The sequence below is a fragment of the Bos mutus genome, chromosome 7 (genome assembly GCF_027580195.1).
Source record: "Bos mutus isolate GX-2022 chromosome 7, NWIPB_WYAK_1.1, whole genome shotgun sequence".
Classification (NCBI taxonomy): domain Eukaryota; kingdom Metazoa; phylum Chordata; class Mammalia; order Artiodactyla; family Bovidae; genus Bos; species Bos mutus.
In genome coordinates, this window is record NC_091623.1 from 55,699,443 (window position 1) to 55,719,892 (window position 20,450).

General features: G+C 46.7%; 1 protein-coding gene across 2 annotated transcripts; it reads left to right on the top strand.

Moving 5' to 3' along the window:
- Nucleotides 1-1,345: 1,345 nt before the first annotated feature.
- Nucleotides 1,346-20,388, top strand: TSPAN16 (tetraspanin 16). 2 transcript variants are annotated; one of them, XM_070374817.1, is made up of 7 exons: nucleotides 1,346-1,414; nucleotides 4,168-4,365; nucleotides 8,523-8,597; nucleotides 10,315-10,422; nucleotides 14,410-14,562; nucleotides 15,394-15,477; nucleotides 20,212-20,388. In XM_070374817.1, the coding sequence occupies exons 1-7, from the start codon at nucleotides 1,346-1,348 to the stop codon at nucleotides 20,257-20,259; spliced, it is 735 nt and encodes a 244-aa protein (XP_070230918.1). In that variant the 3' UTR covers nucleotides 20,260-20,388. The 2 variants fall into 2 exon arrangements, with proteins under 2 accessions (XP_070230918.1, XP_005890842.1); XM_005890780.3 differs by lacking the exon at nucleotides 8,523-8,597.
- Nucleotides 20,389-20,450: the final 62 nt, after the last annotated feature.

The window sequence follows — 20,450 nt, forward strand, 5'->3', positions numbered from 1 at the left end:
AACTCCACCCCTCTCCTGTCCTGCTTTGCTCTGGTGTTCTTCTAACATTTGCGCCCCCCGTTTTCGGGACCTCAGCATCTAGCTCCCGGGCTCTTTTTTTCCAAAATGACCTTTTAGAGAAAGATATGGAAGAACACACTCCTAGTTGTGAACGTGACCCGTGGTCCGGGGAGGAGACAGCCACGCATCTACGAACATCTGGCTTAGTTCTACATATTTTTAGAATCAGGCAGTTAGACAAACAACATTGATTAAATAAATTCAAATGGAAAGTTTGTTTTTGTTTTTGTTTTTTCCTTCTTTGAGTTGTGCCCTGGGGATCACAGAAGATCGTGAAACCCCTGAGCCCTCCAGGACCTGGTCACAGACACACTCCAGCCCAGGGGCTGGACAGAGGAGCCTCCAGGACTGGACCCAAACGGACTTCGGTCCAGGAGACAGTGAGGGCTAGGGGCTGCAGGAGTTGGGCCTGGGGGCCTTCAGTGCCTGCATGCACATTTTTCGCCCTGAAATGCCCTCTCTGCTTCTTTCATCATAGACCCACTGATCAATGACTATTGGCTTAAGGATGATATCTTCATCAGCTCTGGCCAAGGAGGCCTCAGATGCAGAAAGTACAGGCTCTCAGGTGGGAAGGGGATGGAGGTTCCTACCTCTGTGTCACTCTTGGAGCTTAAAAGCCCAGCCTGAGCCCTGCTTCCTGTGTGGTCTTGGGCAGTTACCTTGGCCTCTCTGAGCCATGTAAGAAGTCTGAGCCCAGTGAGCTAATGTGTAAGCCAGGGGCTGAGGAACCCGATGGCTTGTAGCTAGATTCCTGCTTCATAGAACCTCTTCATTCATTCATTCCACAGTGGTTTCTTGAGCACCACTGTGTATCAGGCTGTGGGAACACAGCCATGAGTTGGATAGCCCACACACATATCCACTTGGAGCCCCCAGTCAGCAGGGGCATCAACCACATGAGTGGTCAATAATGTTGACCACTATAATGTTGAGGATTATCCCTGTAGGTCCTGGGTAGCATCTGGGGGCGGGCCGTAACAGAGTGACTTCTCCATTCCTGATGAAGAACCAGCAGGGCACAGTTTGGGGCACTCGCTCCCCTGGCGCTGGGAGCCTCGCTCCAGCATCTGATTGTGATGTGATAAAGGCTGTGACTGAAGAGGGGCAGCCGTTGCGGCCCCTCCCCAGCTGAAGATCAAGCAGCCAGGAGAGAGAGGGGCAGAGCAAGTCAGCTTTGGTAACCCTACCCTACTCCCCAGACCTCTACCATCTTGGGAAACAGGAGCCCAGAGGTTTAGGAAGATGCTGACTTAACTGGTCAGGGCACCCCAGTTTGGCTGACATGGCTGAAAGGCACATTCCATATTATTCCTTGAAGAAACTGTTTTCTTTCTTCAATGGTGTTACTGTTGTAAGTATGTCACAACCCGGACCCTGGGGCTTTGCAGCCCTTCCTCCATGGCTGGCTCCTTCAAAGACAGAAATAAGTTGATCCAAATTCGCTGGCATCCGGATCTGTGGTCCCCAGGGACTCACTCAGGAGGGATGTAGGGCAGACGGACGAGGAGCAGGATGCACTGGGAACAGGCGTTGCTTCCACCAACCCAGAGCTGCTAAATCAAGCAGAATTGTGTACTCCGGGGTGCCTGGGGGTCAATGGTGGAAGAACTCAGCTCTTAGGCAAACCCTGCAGAAAATGAAAGTTGTTTGGAAAGGCAGGAGAGAATGGTTCTGCTCTTGGTCCTTTACATTTTTCAAACCACTTTTTTTTTTCTTACTACAAAGTAACCCATGGGACTTCCTTGATGGTCCAGTGGTTAAGATTCTGTGCTCCCAATACAGGGGGCACAGGTTTGATCCCTGGTCTGGGAACTAGATCTCACATGCCACAACTAAGACCCGGGGCAAACAAACAAACAAAAAAAAGTAACCTGAAATGTGCACTGCTGAAGCAGTCACTGCTTTCAGTAGTAAGACTGTATGAGGAAAGGTTGCCAGAAAAGAGAAGGAAATTAAATATTACTCCTACTCTCTTCACCTGCGTGGCATCATTTTGATGGGAATTAAACAAGATAACGCATTTAAAAGGCTGATGCCTGTCATGGGAACATGGCTCAATAAATATCATTATTATAGCCTTCCAGACCTTTCTATGTACCTTTAAAAACAGCAACACAAACGTGGTATGTGACTGCTTTAGCCTCTTCATTTTTTTTTTCTCTTTTGAAAAATTGTAAATTTTTCCTCCTTTTAAATAGACTTCTTTTTAGAGAACTTTTAGGTTCACAGCAAAATCGAACAGAAGGTACCAAGACTTCCCACGTAAGCCCTGCCCCCCACACACGCACAGCCTCCTTTCCTGTCAACATTCCAAATCAGAGTGGTCCATTTGTTATAATGAACCTACATTGATATCAGGGGCTTCCCAGGTGGCACAGCGGTAAAGAATCTGCCTACCAATTCAGGAGATGCAAGAGTTCTATCCCTGGGTCGGGATCGCCTGGAGGAGGAAATGGCAACCCACTCCAGTATTCTTGTCTGAAAATTTCCATGGACAGAGGAGCCTGGCGCGTTAGAGTCTACCAGGTTGCAAAGAGTCGGACACGACTGAGCATGCAGGCAAGACATTGATATCACTATAACCTTGTACACTGTACATTGTTTTCTCTTTTGGCCATGCCTTCTGGCTTGCAGGATCTTAGGTCCCCAACCAGGGATCGAACCTATGCCCCCTGCAGTGCAAGCATGGAGTCCTAACTACTGAACTGCCAGGGACTTCCTGGTGTACATTCTATGGCTTTTCACAAGTGTATCTACCATGTCAGCATCGTATGAATAGTCTCATTGCCCTAAAAATCCTCTGTGCTTCACCTGTCACCCCGCCTCCCCCCAGCCCCTGGCAACTACTGATCTTTCTTCTGTCTTCATAGTTTTGCCTTTTCCAGAATGTCATATACTTGGAATCATAAAGCATGTAGCCTTTTCAGATTGGCTTCTTCCATTCAGCAATATGCCTGTAAGTTTCCTCTATGTCTTTTCCTGGCTTGACAGCTCATGCTTTTTTTAGTGCCAATAGTCCATTGTCTGGATGTACCATAGTTTATTTATCCATTCATATGCTGAAGGCCATCTTGGTGGCTTCCAAGTTTTGGCAGCTATGGATAAAGCTGCTAGAAACATCCATGTGCAGGTTTTTATGTGAACATAAGTTTTCAACTCTGTTAGATAAATACCAAGGACTATGACTGCTGACAATCTTTTTTTTTTAAACATAGGCCTTAAAAACATCTTTGTGTATCAATAAACATTCTCCTACAACAGAAGTCGGTGAAGTACAATGTTGTAAATAGATAAAATTTATTTGTAAATAAAATAAATTTGTTTATGAATTGTGTATGGCTGGGCTTGCCAGGTGGCTCAGCAGTAAAGAACCCTCCTGCAACGCAGGAGCCGCATGAAACGTGGGTTCGATCCCTGGGTTGGGAAGATCCCCTGGAGGTGGGCATGGCAGTCCAGTTCAGTATTCTTGCCTGGAGAATCCCACGGACAGAGGAGCCTGGCAGCTACAGTCCATGGGGTCGCAAAAAGTCAGACACAATTGAAGTGACTGAGCACGCACGCACACACATGTATGGCTGCAATCCGATACACTGGCTGAGTCATTTCAACTGAGAATGTATGGCCTGCAAAGCTCACAATATTGGGGACTTTTCAAAAAAAAAATGTGCCACCCTCTGTCTTACAAGCATCATTTAAAATAACAGTCTAGGATCCCATTGCAAGGCGGTACCATGATTCACCTACCCAATCTGTATTATTGGTTGCTTCAATTATTTCCAAGATTTTTCCCTGGTTCTGAGGCTCATCATATGTAACTATTTTTCCTAGGTTGAATGTCCAGAAATGGAATTTCTGGGTAAAAAGTTTTACCACAAAACCTTGACGGTTTTAAATACCAATTACAAAATATCGTCCTGCCCTTTCCCTCAAAAAAAGGCTGTTGCTTGGCAGCAGCGTATGGAAAGTTTCTCTACATCCTCACCAACTCTGGGCATTATGAGTTTTGAAATGTTTCTGCTGATTTTATGGGCCTTTGTTGCCTCCTCCAGGAGTTTGATTTGTATACAACTAACAGATTGCTTTCCCCTGTTTTCTGTTCTAAAGCTCTCTGGCATGATCCTCATTGGTCTGAGCATCTATGTGAATTTCAGAGGGGCTGTCCTGACCAAGGTCCTTGGGCGGTCCTCTGCGTACCTGTTTCATGTTGGCTACCTGTGCCTGGTGATGGGCAGCGTCACGGTGCTGCTTGGCTTCGCCAGGAGGCATGGAGCAGCCAAGGAAAGCAGAGGCACCCTCTTGTTTGTAAGTTGCATCTGCAGACAGACCCCACAACTCCTCCGTCATGTCTGAATCCTTCCTTGCAGGTGTTCTAAACTCCTTTGATGTTTCCTATTTTATAGTGTGTATGGTGTCTTTTAAAGAACACCAGATGCAAACATCTTTTTCTTTTTTTAATAACTTTAAAAAGTTATTTATTTATGGCTGTGTTCGGTCTTCATTGCTGCGTGCAGTCTCTCTAGTGGCAAGCAGGGGGCTACTCTTTGTTGCAGGGTTCAGGCTTGTCTTGTGGATGGAGGACAGGCTCTAGGACTAGAGGACAGGCTCTAGTCTTCAGAAGTTGATGCGTGTGGGCTCAGTAGTTGTGGTGCAGGGCTTAGTTGCTCTGAGGCATGTGGAATCTTCCTGGACCAGGGATTGAACCCGTGTCCCATGCACTGGCAAGCAGGTTCCTATCCACTGCACCACCACGGGAGCCCCATCTTTTTCTTTATGATGGGTCTCACTTAGAACCCCTCCCCTACCCAAGTGCATAAATTATACCCTCCTAGGTTTTCTTCCCGTGATTTTAAGGCTTACTTTCTCACTCTTAGCTCTTTAGTCTTTGGGAGTTTGATTGTGTGTGTGTGGTGTGAGGTAGGGATCTGATTTCTTTTTTTTTTTCCTAGTTGTGTGACATACTATTGCACTTACCGCCTGGCCCATCCAGTCCTCCTCTGTCTTTGCTAGTTTCCATTACGCTCAGGTCTGTTCTGTGCACACTGCTCTGTTCTGTTGGCCCATGTATATGTCCCCCATGAATACAACACTATAGTAATTGCCATGCAGCACAAGTACATGGTCAGATGCATGGAGTATGAATATTTTGAGCATGATCAGCAGATCACGTCACAGATTTTACATGTCTTGCTCTTTCTCACACGTAGCCTCGGCCAAATGTCTCCCCAGCATCCAGCTCCCAGAGTCCCCATTCCCACTTCTCTTACAATCTTGTCTGAATTGATCATCCCATTTTAAGTTGAATCTGTCTCCACATCTTTTTTGTTTTGTTTTTAAACAAGCACTCTCTCTCTCTCTCTCTTTTTTTTTTTTTTTTTGGCTCTGTCTGGTCTTGGTTGGGGTAGGTAGGATCTTTCCTTGTGGCCCAAGGGCTTTTCTAGTTGGAGCACAGCATTTTCGCTGCTCTGCACTGTGTAGGATCTTAGTGCCCAGACAAGGGATCAAACTGGCATCCTTTGCATCGAAGGCAGATTCTTCACCACTGGACCACCAGGAAAGTCCCTGCCTCTGGCATCTTCCCCTACTGTGTTGCTGCAAAATTCCAGTGGTTTTGATTTAGAGGTTTCAAGGCAATCCTTGCTCTAGCTATCTCCCAGAAAGTCAACATCCCCCACTCTTAAAGAATCCATCCTCACTCTCTACCTCCCTGAATATCTATCATCTCTAGTTTTCTTGATTACTTCATTCAACAAGTATTTATTGAACCAGTCCTTTGCCTGCAATATTTCATTTTCTCTTCTATAGGATGTTGTTGTTCAGTCGCTCAGTCGTGTTCGTGTCCAACCTTTGGCAACCCTGTGGACTGCAGCACCCCAGACTTCCCTGTCCTTCACTATCTCCTGGAGTTTGCTCAAACTCATGTCCATCGAGTTGGTAGTGACATCCAACCATTTAATCCTCTGTCACCCACTTCTCCTCCTGCCGTCAGTCTTTCCAAGCATCAGGGTCTTTTCCAGTGAGTTGGTTCTTCGCATCAGGTGGCTAAAGTATTGGAGTTTCAGCTTCAGCATCAGTCCTTCCAATGAATATCCACGGTTGATTTCCTTCAGGATAGACTGGTTTGATCTTGCAGTCCAAAGGACTCTCAAGAGTCTTCTCCAGTATCACAGTTCAAAAACATCAATTCTTCAGGGCTCAGTTTTCTTTATGGTCCAACTCTCACATCCATACATGACTACTGGAAAAACCATAGCTTTGACTATACAGATCTTTGTCTGCAAAGTGATGTCTCTGCTTTTTAATATGCTGTCTAGGATGCATACAGGATCAATAGCATGGGGGGCACTTTTTGCTTTTTTAGCCTTAAAGCCCAGCATATGGTGATGGAACTTGCTCCCCCTGCAGTGGAATCAGGGAGTTTTAATCACTGGATCTCCAGGGAAGTCCCTGTGGGCACTATTTTATCCATAGTTTAACTTGGAGGAATCAAAGAGTCTTCTCTCTCACACCACAGTCCAACCCACTGGCAAGTTCAGTCGACTTTACCCTCAGCCTCGGGTCCATCCAAATCCTCTTGAGACCTCATCCACAAAAGTAAAGTCCTTTTGATGGCATTGGGAGCCACAGCGGGATCTGAGCAGAGTTGTGCCCTGACAGATGCGCCCTCTGGTGGCTGTGGAGGGAACACCATGAGGGGAGGACCAGAGTGGAAGGACTGTGTTTGTCCTGATGGGAGATAGTCGGGGCTTATGGCACCCCACTCCAGTACTCTTGCCTGGAAAATCCCATGGACGGAGGAGCCTGGTAGGCTACAGTCCATGGGGTCGCTAAGAGTCGGACACAACTGAGCGACTTCACTTTCACTTTTCGCTCTTATGCATTGGAGAAGGAAATGGCAACCCACTCCAGTGTTCTTGCCTTGAGAGTCCCGGGGACAGGGGAGCCTGGTGGGCTGCCGTCTATGGGGTCGCACAGAGTCGGACACGACTGAAGCGACTTAGCAGCAGCAGCAGCAGACCCAGTGGGGCCCTGGTGGGCATTAGAAGTGGGTAGATTCAGGACAGATTCTGAAGAAGTCACCAGTAGGACTTTTCGATGCCTGGCTGTCTTCTGGATGCCTCACTTACCCAGAGGTTGGGAAATACTATTGCTGTTTTTCAGTTGTATCTGACTCTACGACCCCATGGACTACAGCACACCAGGCTTCCCTGTCCTTCACCATCTCCCGGAGTTTGCTCAAACTCATGTCCATTGAGTTGGTGATGCCATCCAACCATCTCATCCTCTCTCGCCCCCTTCCCCTCTTGCCCTCAATTTTTCCCAGCATCAGAATCTTTTCCAATGAGTCGGCTCTTCGAAATCAGGTGGCCAAAGTGCTGGAGCTTCAGCTTCAGCATCAGTCCTTCCAATGAGTATTCAGGGTTGATTTCCTTAGGATTGACTGGTTTGATCTCCTGCTGTCCAAGGGACTGATAATAATAATAGGCATAGGTAGAAATAGATGAAGGGAGACCAGGAGCTGACCGTTCTTGGACACCCCTTCCCCTCACAGTATTTTCCACTGTTTCCCACCAGGCATGTGAATTTCAGCGGAAACATGAGGCAGCATATGTTGATATTTTCTCCCTGGCACTCATCCACCTGTCATCTGGCATCTCCCCTTCAGTCTTATCACCCCTCACCCCCCAATTTACATATCAGATTTATTGTCCCTGCTTCTTCTCCCAGCAACGTTTCCTTTTTTGGCCACAAAGCATAGGTTTTGGGATTTTAGTGCCCTGACCAGGGATTGAACCTGGGCCCTTGGCAGTTGAAAGCATGGAGTTCTAATCACTGGACCGCTGGGGAATGCCCTCCTGCCTCTGTTCTCTGTCCCCACTGTCCCTCCTGCTTTTCTATCCCTCCCTGCTCTCTGGACTTCCTAGATGGGTGCTAGTGCTAAGGAACCACACTGCCAATGCAGGAAATGCAGGAGACTCAGGTTCGATCCCCTGGAGGAGGGCATGGCAACCCGCTGCAGTATTCTTGCCTGGAGAATCCCATGCACAGAGGAGCCTGGCGGGGTATAGTCCATGGGGTTGCAAAGAGTTGGACACAACTGAAGTGACTTAGCATGTACTCAGGACCTGCTGTCTGCACACACAGTCAGAAGTCCCCTCTTAGGGCTCTGGGACTCCCAGAAAGTGCTGGACATGAAATGGGGTTCTAGCTATTAGCTCTTAAGAATACCCCACTGCCAGCATCCTGGATAACATCCAGGAAAATGACACAAGGAAGAAATAAAATCCCCCTCTAAACCCTCCCACCCTGCTACCCCCACCACCCACCCCACCTCCCACCCCACCACCACCCAACCCCAGTTTTTCAAACTGAAGAGGCTACAGGGAGGCCTCGGGGTGGGGGTGGAAGGACTTCCAGCAGGCTCCCAGCCTCCACCCCGCGCCCCGCTCTGTGTCTTCCAGTGTTTCTTGGTCATGGTCATCATTCTCATTGTGCAAATCACGGCTGCCACGGTGGTCCTTGCCTTCTTCCCGGTTGTAAGTACAGGACGGCTTCTCCCACTCCACATTAAAAATAGATGGAATCAATAGAGCCCCGTCCCCTCCCCTCCGCGGGCCCCACCCCCACCCCGTCCCCGCCAGGCACCCACGCCCTCCAAGATCTGGTGAAGGTGGGAGACTGAGTCTCTAGAGATGGGGTGAAAAAGCCAAAAACCTCAGCCCTCTCCGCCAAGGCTGTCCTCAAAAAACCTGCTGGGCTAATCTGAACTCTCTCCTGCATTTGCGGTGAGGCTTGCGGGGGATGGTAATGGGAAACGCCGTGAAAACTGTTGCGGTTTTGAAATGAATTCAAAATAGAGGGCTGTTTAGCAATATCCATCAAAATGGCAAAGCACGGATTTGACCCAACCATCTGGTCTCTAGGAATTATCCAAGGATATGCTTGTTTGTGGGCAGCATGACATACATATACCAGGATGTGCAAAAGGTCGCTTCTGTCCTAGTGGAGCATCAGTTTGGGGGGAGGGGGATTATAATTTATAATAATCCAGACAAGGGAGCCTGATGCAGCTGGAAAGAAGGAAGGAGGAGGCTCTATGTACAGGAGACGGTACATTCTCCAGAACGTAGTCTTGTTTACCTCCGGCGAGGCCCACCCTGAGACAAGGATTTGAAGGCTCCTGGTTTGAGTGATGATCCCAAGAAGCACCAGTAGGGGGCATGAGGAGTGAGGCAGGGAAGGGAATGTAGCCCCTGAAAGCTTACACGGTACAACTGGGATCAGTCCTGGTTGGGACGCAAAGAGCACGCAACTATTTTCCCCACCCAAGGGGCGAGGGAGCTGCAGTATTGATCCACCACCTCTCATCAGTCATTAAGGGCTGCTCCCAGGGCGCATGCGTACTGAGGCCACGTAGAGACCCTCAGTCGTTGGCAGCGGGAAGTCAGGCTCCCGGACACAGAAATAAGCGAAGCCCCCGGGATTTGAGCAGACTACCAAGAGCCGCTAATGTTCTTGTTGGAAACAGCCGGACGCCGAATACTGAGAGTAGCCGGATGCCAAACAGTGAGAGAGAGTAGTATGAAGCAAGGAGAATAATAAGAAGAGTAGTCTTTGCTTTGACACGCATAGTATATCTCTTTGGGGACACAGGAAACTGTAACCCCGTGATGGAGTGGGAGAAACTTGTCGGCTGGGAGAAAAAAGTGGGAGGGAGACTTTTCATGATTTACCGTCTGTGCTTTGTGAATTTTGAACCATGCGATTATTTTACCTCTTCGGGGGGAAAAAAAAGGTTTTAAATTTAAACCTCTATTCAAACACACACACGCACACACACACACGCACACGCACACAGAGAATTAAAGTCGCGCCTTTTGTGCAGAGAGAGATGCAGTTGCTAAAGATGATTTTCAAGTCCCTAATCGAATTGCAACCCAGTCGGGGGCGTAGCGGGCGAGTGGGCGATTCAAAAGAGCAGATGATTCAAAACGGTTTGCGAGGATGAACGCAGCCAGATGAGCTGGGCTCCACACCCACGCTCTTGCTTGTGTCCCTCTGGGGGGTGGGGGGCAGGCCCGACGGTAGCCCGAGTTCTTCCTCCCCCAGCGCAGACTCTTGGCTGGTGGAGGGGCCAGGAAGGAAGCAGACGGGAAGTCCCCTTCCCCGCCCCGACCCTGAGTCCCCAAGAAACCTCCCCAAATGGGCTCCTTGCTGTTTTCTGTGCTCACCGCTCCCCGTTTCATCGCTGAGGTTCGAGAAGTGGCCCTGGAGCACAACTTCGTGACCCTGAGGAAGAATTACAGAGGTTACAAGGAGCCAGATAACTATTCCATGCGATGGAATTTGGTCATGGAGAAGGTGAGATTCACATTTTTTAAAAAAATTTTTGTGATAGACACATAACATAAATTTACCGTCTTAACCGTTTTTAAGTGCTCAGTTTGGTGGCATTAAGCACATTCACATGGTTGTGCAACCATCGCCAGCCTGCCTCTCCACAACTGAAACTGTCCCCTTTAACCGCAAAGGCTCCTTCTCCCTCCCTCAGCCCCGGGCAGCCACTGCTCTCCATTCTACAATGCTCTAGGAATATGACTCCTTTCAGTTCAGTTCAGTTCAGTTCAGTTGCTCAGTCATGTCCGACTCTTTGTGACCCCACGGACTGCAGCACGCCAGGCCTCCCTGGCCATCATCAACTCCTGGAGTTCACTCAAACTCATGTCCATTGAGTCAGTGATACCATCCAACCCATCTCAACCTCTGTCGTCTCCTTCTCCTCCCGCCTTCAATCTTTCCCAGCATCAGTGTCTTTTCAAATGAGTCAGTTCTTCACATCAGGTGGCCAAAGTACTGACTGGAGTTTCAGCTTTAGCATCATTCCTTCCAAAGAAAACCCAGGACTGATTTCCTTTAGGATGGACTGGTTGGATCTCCTTGCAGTCCAAGGGACTCTCAAGAGTCTAGGGACCTCATATGGGCTTGGTAAAGAATCTGCCTGCAATGCAGGAGATACAGGTTCTATCTCTGGGTCAGGAAGATCCCCTGGAGGAGGAAATGGCCACCCACTCCAGTATTCCTGCCTGGAGAATCCCATGGACAGATGAGCTTGGCAGGCTACAGTCCATAGTGTTGCAGAGTCAGACATGACTGAGCAACTGAGGACGCTCAGACACAGGGACGTTGTCTAAGTGGAATCATGCAGTACTTGTCTTTTTGTGTCTGGCTTATTTCACTAAGCATTCTCCAGGTTCATCCATGGTATAGCAGGTGTCAGAATTTCCTTCCTTTTTAAGTCTGAATAATATTCCTTTGTATGGGTGGACTGTATTTTATTTATCCATTTTTCTGTCCATGGACAGGGGCTTCCCAGGTGGCACTAGTGGTAACTCCTGCCAATGCAGGAGACATAAGAGACGAGAGTTTGATCCCCAGGTCAAGAAGATCCTCTGGAGGGGGCACAGCAACCCACTCAAGTGTTCTTGCCTGGAGAATCCTATGGACAGAGAAGCCTGGCGGGCTACAGTCCATGGGGCTGCAGAGAGTTGGACACGACTGAAGCAACTTAGCAGTACACACACACTGTCAATGGACACTTGGGTTTACAGGTGTACAAATATCTCTCCGAGTCTCTGTTTTCCATTCTTTTAGGTGTATGTCCAGAAATGGAATTGCTGGATCATCTGATAATTCTACATTTAATTTTTTTGAGGAACGTTCATACTGATTTCCACAGCAACTGCCCATTTTATATTCCCGTCAGCAGGGTGTGAGGTGTTAGGATTTATTTCCTTTTTTAATATATATTTATTTATTTGGCCACATGGGGTCTTCGTTGCGGTTTTTGGGATCTTTCATTGTGATGAGCAAACTTCTCTCCAGTTGTGGTGCACAGGATCAATCGTTGAGGCGCTGCGGCTTAGTTGCCCCATGGCATGTGGGATCAGAGTTCCCCAGCCAGGGATCGAACCTGCGTCCCCTGCCTTGGAAGGCAGATTCTTAATCACTGGACCACCGGGGAAGTCCCCAGGATTTATTTCTTTAGTCTTGGTGTTTAAAGAGCAGGACCGGCCTCCACGTGTCATCTAAGCTTTTGAGGCAGATAGTTGAGAAGGGTCTGTGAGGCCAGGACGCATATGAAGGGGAAAAGCCATCGCCTGTTTGTAGGAATGTTTTCTGTCTGAGTTTGGGGCCCAGGAACTGGTATGGGGTCAAGTTCAGGCTCTGGAGGCGTCACATGATGGGTAGGGGACTTGCCTGCATCCCTGTTTTGGCTTCTCAAGTTTGAGATGGTGGAAAGTACCTCTCATTCATTCATACAGTCCTTCCACTAATCCTTTTAAATTTAAGTAGTTAATTCACAATTTTGTGTTTGTTTCTGGTATATAGCAAAGTGACTCAGTTATACAGATATAGTTTTTTCATATTCTCTTCCATTATAGTTTATTACAAAACACTGAATACAGTTCTCTGTGCTATACAGTAGGTCCTTGTGTTTGTCTATTTTATATATAGCAGTGTGTATCTGCTAATCCCAAAACTCCTAATTTATCCCTCCTCTGATAACCATAAGTTTGTTTTCTATATCTATATTTATCTGTTTTGTAAGTTCATTTGTATTATTTTTTCTTTAGATTCCACATATAAGCAATGTCATATAATACTTGCCTTTCTCTGACTTGCTTTGCTTAGTATGATAATCTCTAGGTCCATGCATATTTCTGCAAATGGCATTATTTCATTCTTTTTATGGCTAAGTAGTATTCCATCATATATATGTAGCACATCTTCTTTATCCATTCCTCTGTCTATGGACATTTAGGTGGCTGTCCTTCCATGAATCTTTGTTGAACACTTATTGTGTGCTGGGCAGTGTTCAAGGGTCTAGGGACAAAGTAGGGTGCAAAACAAAAATCCTTTGCTCTGTGTTACTGACACTTGGGTAGGGAGACAGACAAGAAACCACTAAGTCAAGACTGGTGTCAGGAGTGCTAAGTGTTATGAAGAAACCCAGGCAGGGAAAGAGAGAGGATTTTGTTTCCTCTTAGATACTAGTTGCCATCTATTTTTAACACACAGTGGATGGCCTGTCCTAGTCCTTTATAGTTAGTTGGGGATCGTTGATGAGTCCTGGCCAATGAGAAGTAATATGAGTCACTTGCTGGCCAAATTGTGTAATTGTCAGTGCAGGGCTCTCTAGACCTTTCTTATCCTTCTGCTTCAATAGTGGAGCCATCTGGATGGTGACTGCTTCACCAGCCTGAGTCCCTGAGAGATTTTGGTAAGTGGAGTTCACCTGCCAGGTTAGGATGAGCATGTCATGTGAGTGAGAGAAGAACTGCTAAGATTGAAGACCTGTCTGGATACAGGGCTGGAGACCTGAATGAAGTGAGGGAGTAAGTCATGCAGGTAGTTGAGGGAACAGCACTCCACACGTAGCCATCTAAAGACTCTGAGGCTGACGCTTACTAAGTGTGCTTAAGAAACAGAGAGAAATGGAAAAGGAAATACCAACCCCCTCCAGTATTCTTGCCTGGGAAATCCCATGGACAGAGGAGGCTGGTGGGTGGCAGTTGATGGGGTCACAAGAGTCAGACACGACTGAAACAGATAAACCACCACCACCCTCATCTTGTCTCATCCCCTTTGCTTAGCAAAAACCAAACAATAAAAATAAACAGTCAATATTAAAAAAAGAAAAAGACAGAAAGGAGGGACTTCCCTGATGGCACAGTGGATAGGAATTTGCCTGCCAATGCAGGGGACACGGGTACGATCTCTAATTTGGGAAGATTCCACATGCCAAGGGGCGACTAAGCCCATGCACCACAACTGCTGAGACCTCGCTCTAGAGCCTGTGAGCTGCAACTACTGAAGCCTTCGAGCCGAGAGCCTTTGCTGTGCAGCAGAAGAAACCACTGTGATGAGAAGCCCGTGCACCGCAACGAAGAGTAACCCCCACTTGTCGCAAGTAGAGAAAAGCCCACGTGCAGCCACGAAGACCCAACACAGCCATAAATAAATAAATAATTTTTTAAAAAAGAAACAGAAGACCAATATGCAGCTGGGTGAGTTCAAGTGACCTAGCAGGGAGATGAGAAGGTGATGGGGAGGATCATGCAGGGCCCCATGGGCCATGGTGAAGAGTTTAGCTTTTACCTCAAGTAAGGTGACAGTCGTGGAGGGTTCTGAGCCATGATGGAGTGAGAAAGGGCAGTGTTTAACACAGGCCCTGGAATAATGCGACTGCCTGCTCTAAACAGTAGCCATGGTGACTGTGATTTCTATTGTTTGGATTATTTCGATATTTGAAAAGGAGTCTTCAAGTGTTTATTCTCCTCTCTGCAGCTCAAGTGCTGTGGAGTGAAGAACTACACAGATTTTTCTGGCTCCTCCTTTGAAAGGGTGACAGGTCACACCTACCCCCGGTGCTGCTGTAAATCCCCAGGGACCGTGGACTGCGATGGACACAACGTGTCTGCAGACGTCATCCACCAGGAGGTAACTGGAGATTTTGAAGAAACTGCCTGCAATGCAGGAGACCCAGGTTCAATCCCCGAGTCAGGAAGATCCCCTGGAGGAGGACATGGCAACCCACTCCAGTATTCTCACCTGGAAAATCCCATGGATAGAGGAGCCTGATGGGCTGCGCTCCATGGGATTGCAAGTCGGACACAACTGATCAACTGAGCACCCACACAACACAGGCATCACCTAGGTAGACCTTGAGGGCCAGAGACTTTTTTTTTGGCTACACTGAGGGGCTAGCTGGATCTTACTTCCCTGACCAGGGATTGAACCCTCAGCAGTGAAAGCAGAGTCCTAACTATCTGACCTGACTGCCAGGGAATTCCTCCTATTGACTTCTATAAAAATTGTGTTGGGTGAACTTTCCTGGCAGTATAGTGGTCAAGACTCTGCACTTCCACTGCAGGGGGCAAGGGTTCCCTTCTTGGTCAAGGGACTGAGATCCCACATGCAGTGGGTGAGGCAAAAAAAAAAAAAAGTAAAAAAATTAAATAAATTACTTTGTGAAAAAAATCTGACCTATAGGGGTTGATGGGGCCTTGGAATCCACCAGGGCTTCCCTGGTAGCTCAGCTGGTAAAGAATCCGCCTGCAATGCAGGAGACCTGGGTTCTATCCCTGGGTTGGGAAGATCCCCTGGAGAAGGGAAAGGCTACCCACTCCAGTATTCTGGCCTGGAGAATTCCAGGGACTGTACAGTCCATGAGGTTGCAAAGAGTCAGATGCGACCCAGTGACTTTCACTTCACTTTGGAATCCACTAGTCTCTAACCAGGTCCCTCCTACTTTGATGCTTGTTTCCCCAGGGCTGTTTCCCTAAGCTCCTGAAAATAACCAAGACTCAGAGCGCCAACCTGAGTGGGGGCTGTCTGGGGACAGCAGTGATGCAGGTAAGTTCCAGCTCCTCTGGGACACACCGAGGTCTTTTAATTTACCGTGTGCCAAGCACTGTTTGGGACACGGAGACACAGCAGTGACAAAAGACAGAAATGGTTGTTAAACCTAGTCTCCTACCTCATTTATAAGACAGCTGCATAAAGCAACAGTCATAAAACTGTACTTATATGAAGATTTAATTTACATGTAATTTACATGACAAGAGTAACACAAAGCATGTTGGAGAAAACACAACTATATAGGAGTTTTTGTATGGTACTGATTAATTTAGTATTAATCCAAACTAGATTATGAATAGTTAAGATGTCCATCGTACTCCCCAGGGCAACAACTAAGAAAATAATTTTAAAATATAATAAAAACAAGAAGGGAATTAAAATGGTGCACTAGAAAATATCCAGCAGACGGGGACTTCTCTGGTGGTCCAGTGGTTAAGAATCTGCCTTCCATTGCAGGGGAGGTGAGTTTGATTCCTGGTTGGGGAACTAGGATCTCACATACTTTGGGGCAGCTAAGCCCAGTCCCCACAATTACAGAAGCCTGAATGTTGCAGTGAAGAGCCTGCATTCTGCAACTAAGACCCAACACAGCTAAACAAATAAATATTTTAAAAAGAAAACATCCAACAGAACAGAAGGCTGTGATGAATAAATAAAAGAAGAGCAACAAAAAAGGCAAATAGAAAACATAGCAAAGTGGCTGACATAAATCCTACTTTCTTGGCAATTACGTTAAATGTAAAGGAATCAAACCACTTAACTATACACTTTAGAAAGGTGAATTGTATGATAAATGAATTACATCTCAATAAACCTGTTAATTAGAAAAAATGTCCATCCCCTTGAGCCCTGGAAGTTTTTCTCACATTTTCCCCATGTTGATTTTTCATGCCTCTGCTCAGTCCCTTCAGTCATGTCTGACTCTTTGCGACTCAATGGACTATAGCCCACCAGGCTCCTCTGTCCATGGGATTCTCCCAGCAAGAATACTGAAGTGGGTTGCCATTTCCTTCTCCAGGAGATCTTCCTGACCCAGAGATCGAACCTGTATCTCTTGCGTCTCCTGTATTGGCAGGCAGATTCTTTACCTACTGAGCCACCTGGGAAGCTTCACGTGAAACTGTTTTTCTGCAGATTACCACCAGCCAAGATATGGATTATATTCTTTGCAGCCAAAGATGGAGGAGCTCTATAGTCAGCAAAAACAAGACCAGGAGCTGACTGTGGCTCAGATCATGAACCCCTTATTGCCAAATTCAGACTTAAATTGAAGAAAGTAGGGAAAACCACTAGACCATTCAGGTATGACCTAAATCAAATTCCTTATGATTATACAGTGGAAGTGAGAAATAGATTTAAGGGACTAGATCTGATAAATAGAGTGCCTGATGAACTATGGAATGAGGTTTGTGACATTGTACAGGAGACAGGGATCAAGACCATCTCCATGGAAAAGAAATGCAAAAAAGCAAAATGGCTGTCTGGGGAGGCCTTTCAAATAGCTGTGAAAAGAAGAGAAGTGAAAAGCAAAGGAGAAAAGGAAAGATATAAACATCTGAATGCAGAGTTCCAAAGAATAGCAAGAAGAGATAAGAAAGCCTTCTTCAGCGATCAATGCAAAGAAATAGAGGAAAACAACAGAATGGGAAAGACTAGGGATCTCTTCAAGAAAATCAGAGATACCAAGGGAACATTTCATGCAAAGATGGGCTCGATAAAGGACAGAAATGGTATGGACCTAACAGAAGCAGAAGATATTAAGAAGAGATGGCAAGAATACACAGAAGAACTGTACAAAAAAAGATATTCACGACCCAGATAATCATGATGGTGTGATCACTGACCTAGAGCCAGACATCCTGGAATGTGAAGTCAAGTGGGCCTTAGAAAGCATCACTACGAACAAAGCTAGTGGAGGTGATGGAATTCCAGTTGAGCTATTCCAAATCCTGAAAGATGATGCTGTGAAAGTGCTGCACTCAATATGTCAGCAAATTTGGAAAACTCAGCAGTGGCCACAGAACTGGAAAAGGTCAGTTTTCATTCCAATCCCAAAGAAAGGCAATGCCAAAGAATGCTCAAACTACCGCACAATTGGACTCATCTCACACGCTAGTAAAGTAATGCTCAAAATTCTCCAAGCCAGGCTTCAGCAATATGTGAACTGTGAACTTTCTGATGTTCAAGCTGGTTTTAGAAAAGGCAGAGGAACCAGAGATCAAATTGCCAACATCCGCTGGATCATGGAAAAAGCAAGAGAATTCCAGAAAAACATCTATTTCTGCTTTATTGACCATGCCAAAGCCTTTGACTGTGTGGATCACAATAAACTGTGGAAAATTCTGAAAGAGATGGGAATACCAGACCACCTGACCTGCCTCTTGAGAAATTTGTATGCAGGTCAGGAAGCAACAGTTAGAACTGGACATGGAACAACAGACTGTTCCAAATAGGAAAAGGAGTTCGTCAAGGCTGCATATTGTCACCCTGTTTATTTAACTTATATGCAGAGTACATCATGAGAAACGCTGGACTGGAAGAAACACAAGCTGGAATCAAGATTGCCGGGAGAAATATCAATAACCTCAGATATGCAAATGACACCACCCTTATGGCAGAAAGTGAAGAGGAACTAAAAAGCCTCTTGATGAAAGTGAAAGTGGAGAGTGAAAAAGTTGGCTTAAAGCTCAACATTCAGAAAACGAAGATCATGGCATCCAGTCCCATCACTTCATGGCAAATAGATGGGGAAACAGTGGAAACAGTGTCAGACTTCATTTTTCTGGGCTCCAAAATCACTGCAGATGCTGACTGCAGCCATGAAGTTAAAAGACGCTTACTCCTTGGAAGGAAAGTTATGACCAACCTAGACAGCATATTCAAAAGCAGAGACGTTACTTTGCCAACAAAGGTCCATCTAGTCAAGGCTATGGTTTTTCCAGTGGTCATGTATGGATGTGAGAGTTGGACTGTGAAGAAAGATGAGTGCCGAAGAATTGATGCTTTTGAACTGTGGTGTTGGAGAAGACTCGAGAGTCCCTTGGACTGCAAGCAGATCCAACCAGTCCATTCTGAAGGAGATCAGCCCTGGGATTTCTTTGGAAGGAATGATGCTAAAGCTGAAACTCCAGTACTTTGGCCACCTCATGCGAAGAGTTGACTCATTGGAAAAGACTCTGATGCTGGGAGGGATTGGGGGCAAGAGGAAAAGGGAACAACAGAGGATGAGATGGCTGGATGGCATCACTGACTCGATGGACGTGAGTCTCAGTGAACTCCAGGAGTTGGTGATGGACAGGGAGGCCTGGCGTGCTGTGATTCATGGGGTCGCAAAGAGTCGGACACGACTGAGCAACTGATCTGATCTGATCTGAAGATATGGATGAGTCTCATCTGTCTGATTCGTATTTTTAAATGGATTTTTTTTCATTGTACACATTTATATTGAATATTTGTTTGCACACTATATCACACTATCCTCCCCAGGGAAGTCAAAACAGTCAAGATCCTAGCAAGAAACAGAATTCAGCCCCCACAGTCATTTAAAATATATAAAAAAATATATGACTTTTCCCTTACTTTTATTCATTTATTTGTTTGTTTTTGGTTGTGCTGAGTCTTTGTTGCTGTGCATAGGCCTTCTCTAGTTACAGCGAGCAGGGGCTACTCTTCCTTGTAGCGCACGGGCTTCTAGTTCCAGGGGCTTCTCTTGTTGCGGAGCATGGGCTCTAGGCACACAGGCTTCAGTGGTTGCAGCTCTCAGGCTCTAGAGCAAGGACTCAGGAGTTTTGGTGCACAGGCTTAGATGCTCTGTGGCCTCTGGGATCTTCCCAGAGGAGGGAATGAACCCATGCCCCCTGCATTGGCGGGCGTATTCTTAACCACTGGACCACCAGGGAAGTCCTACAGGGTCCTTTTACGACATTTTTAGGGTCAGGGAGCTAAGATCCCACATGCCTTGTGGCCAAAAAACCAAAACATAAAACGGAAGCAGTATTGTGACAAATTCAGCAAAGACTTAAAAAAAAGTGGTCCACATTAAAAAAAAAAAACTTAAAAAATAAAAGTTTTCAGGGGCCCCTTGTGGAAGTGTCAGCAGGGTTAAGGAGAATGAGGGCTAGCCACATAGGAAGGTTTTACTTTTCCTATGCCTGAAGGGGTAGGGAGAGCAAGAGTCAAGGAAAAGGAGCCATCTACCCACAACTGTGATCTTGCAGAGCTCAGGGTGGACAGAAGAGAGGAGGGAGTGGGGGAAAGAATACTCCAACCTTTCTTTCTGTCCAGCCATCTCCTATTGGTACTTACTATTGGCCAAACTTAACAGGAATTTAGGGAGCAGGTGTGTGTGTGTGTGTGTGTGTGTGTGTGTGTGTGTGTGAGTCACTCAGTCGTGTCCGACTCTTTGCAACCCTTGGGAGCAGGGGATTCTGGGAAATGTCGTTTTCAGGACCCAGGGGGTGAACAAAAGAGGGTGGAGATGAGATCTGGGGGGAACAAAGGGAGAATGACTGACGGGCATCACAAATCGCCTCCTCCTTCTACCTTCTGGTGAGATTTATTGTGGTAACAGTCCAAATTCCCTCCACCGTGGCCCTGAGAGTCCCTCTGCTGTCTGTCACACCCTGCCCTGACCTTTCTAAATCACGATGTATCTCCGTGTATTAAATTTGATGTGGGTTCCAGAGATGCCTCATGTTGGTTCAGTGTTTCTTTCTTCACCCATTTCAGCTGCCAGGAATTCTTGCCACCTTGCTGCTGTTCATCAAGCTGGGCTGAAAGACCTGGGGAGAACAGGACCCCTGAGCCCCACTGGCTGCTGGAAGGAGATGTGGTCTCAGTTTCTCTGTGGCACTCCCTGCGTCTGGAAAGGAGATTGATAATAAAAGATTTGGGAAATCCTCCTCATCTTGACTCCTTTCTCCTTCATTTTATTTTTCATCTCAGCTGACAGCGGTTGTAATTCTAAG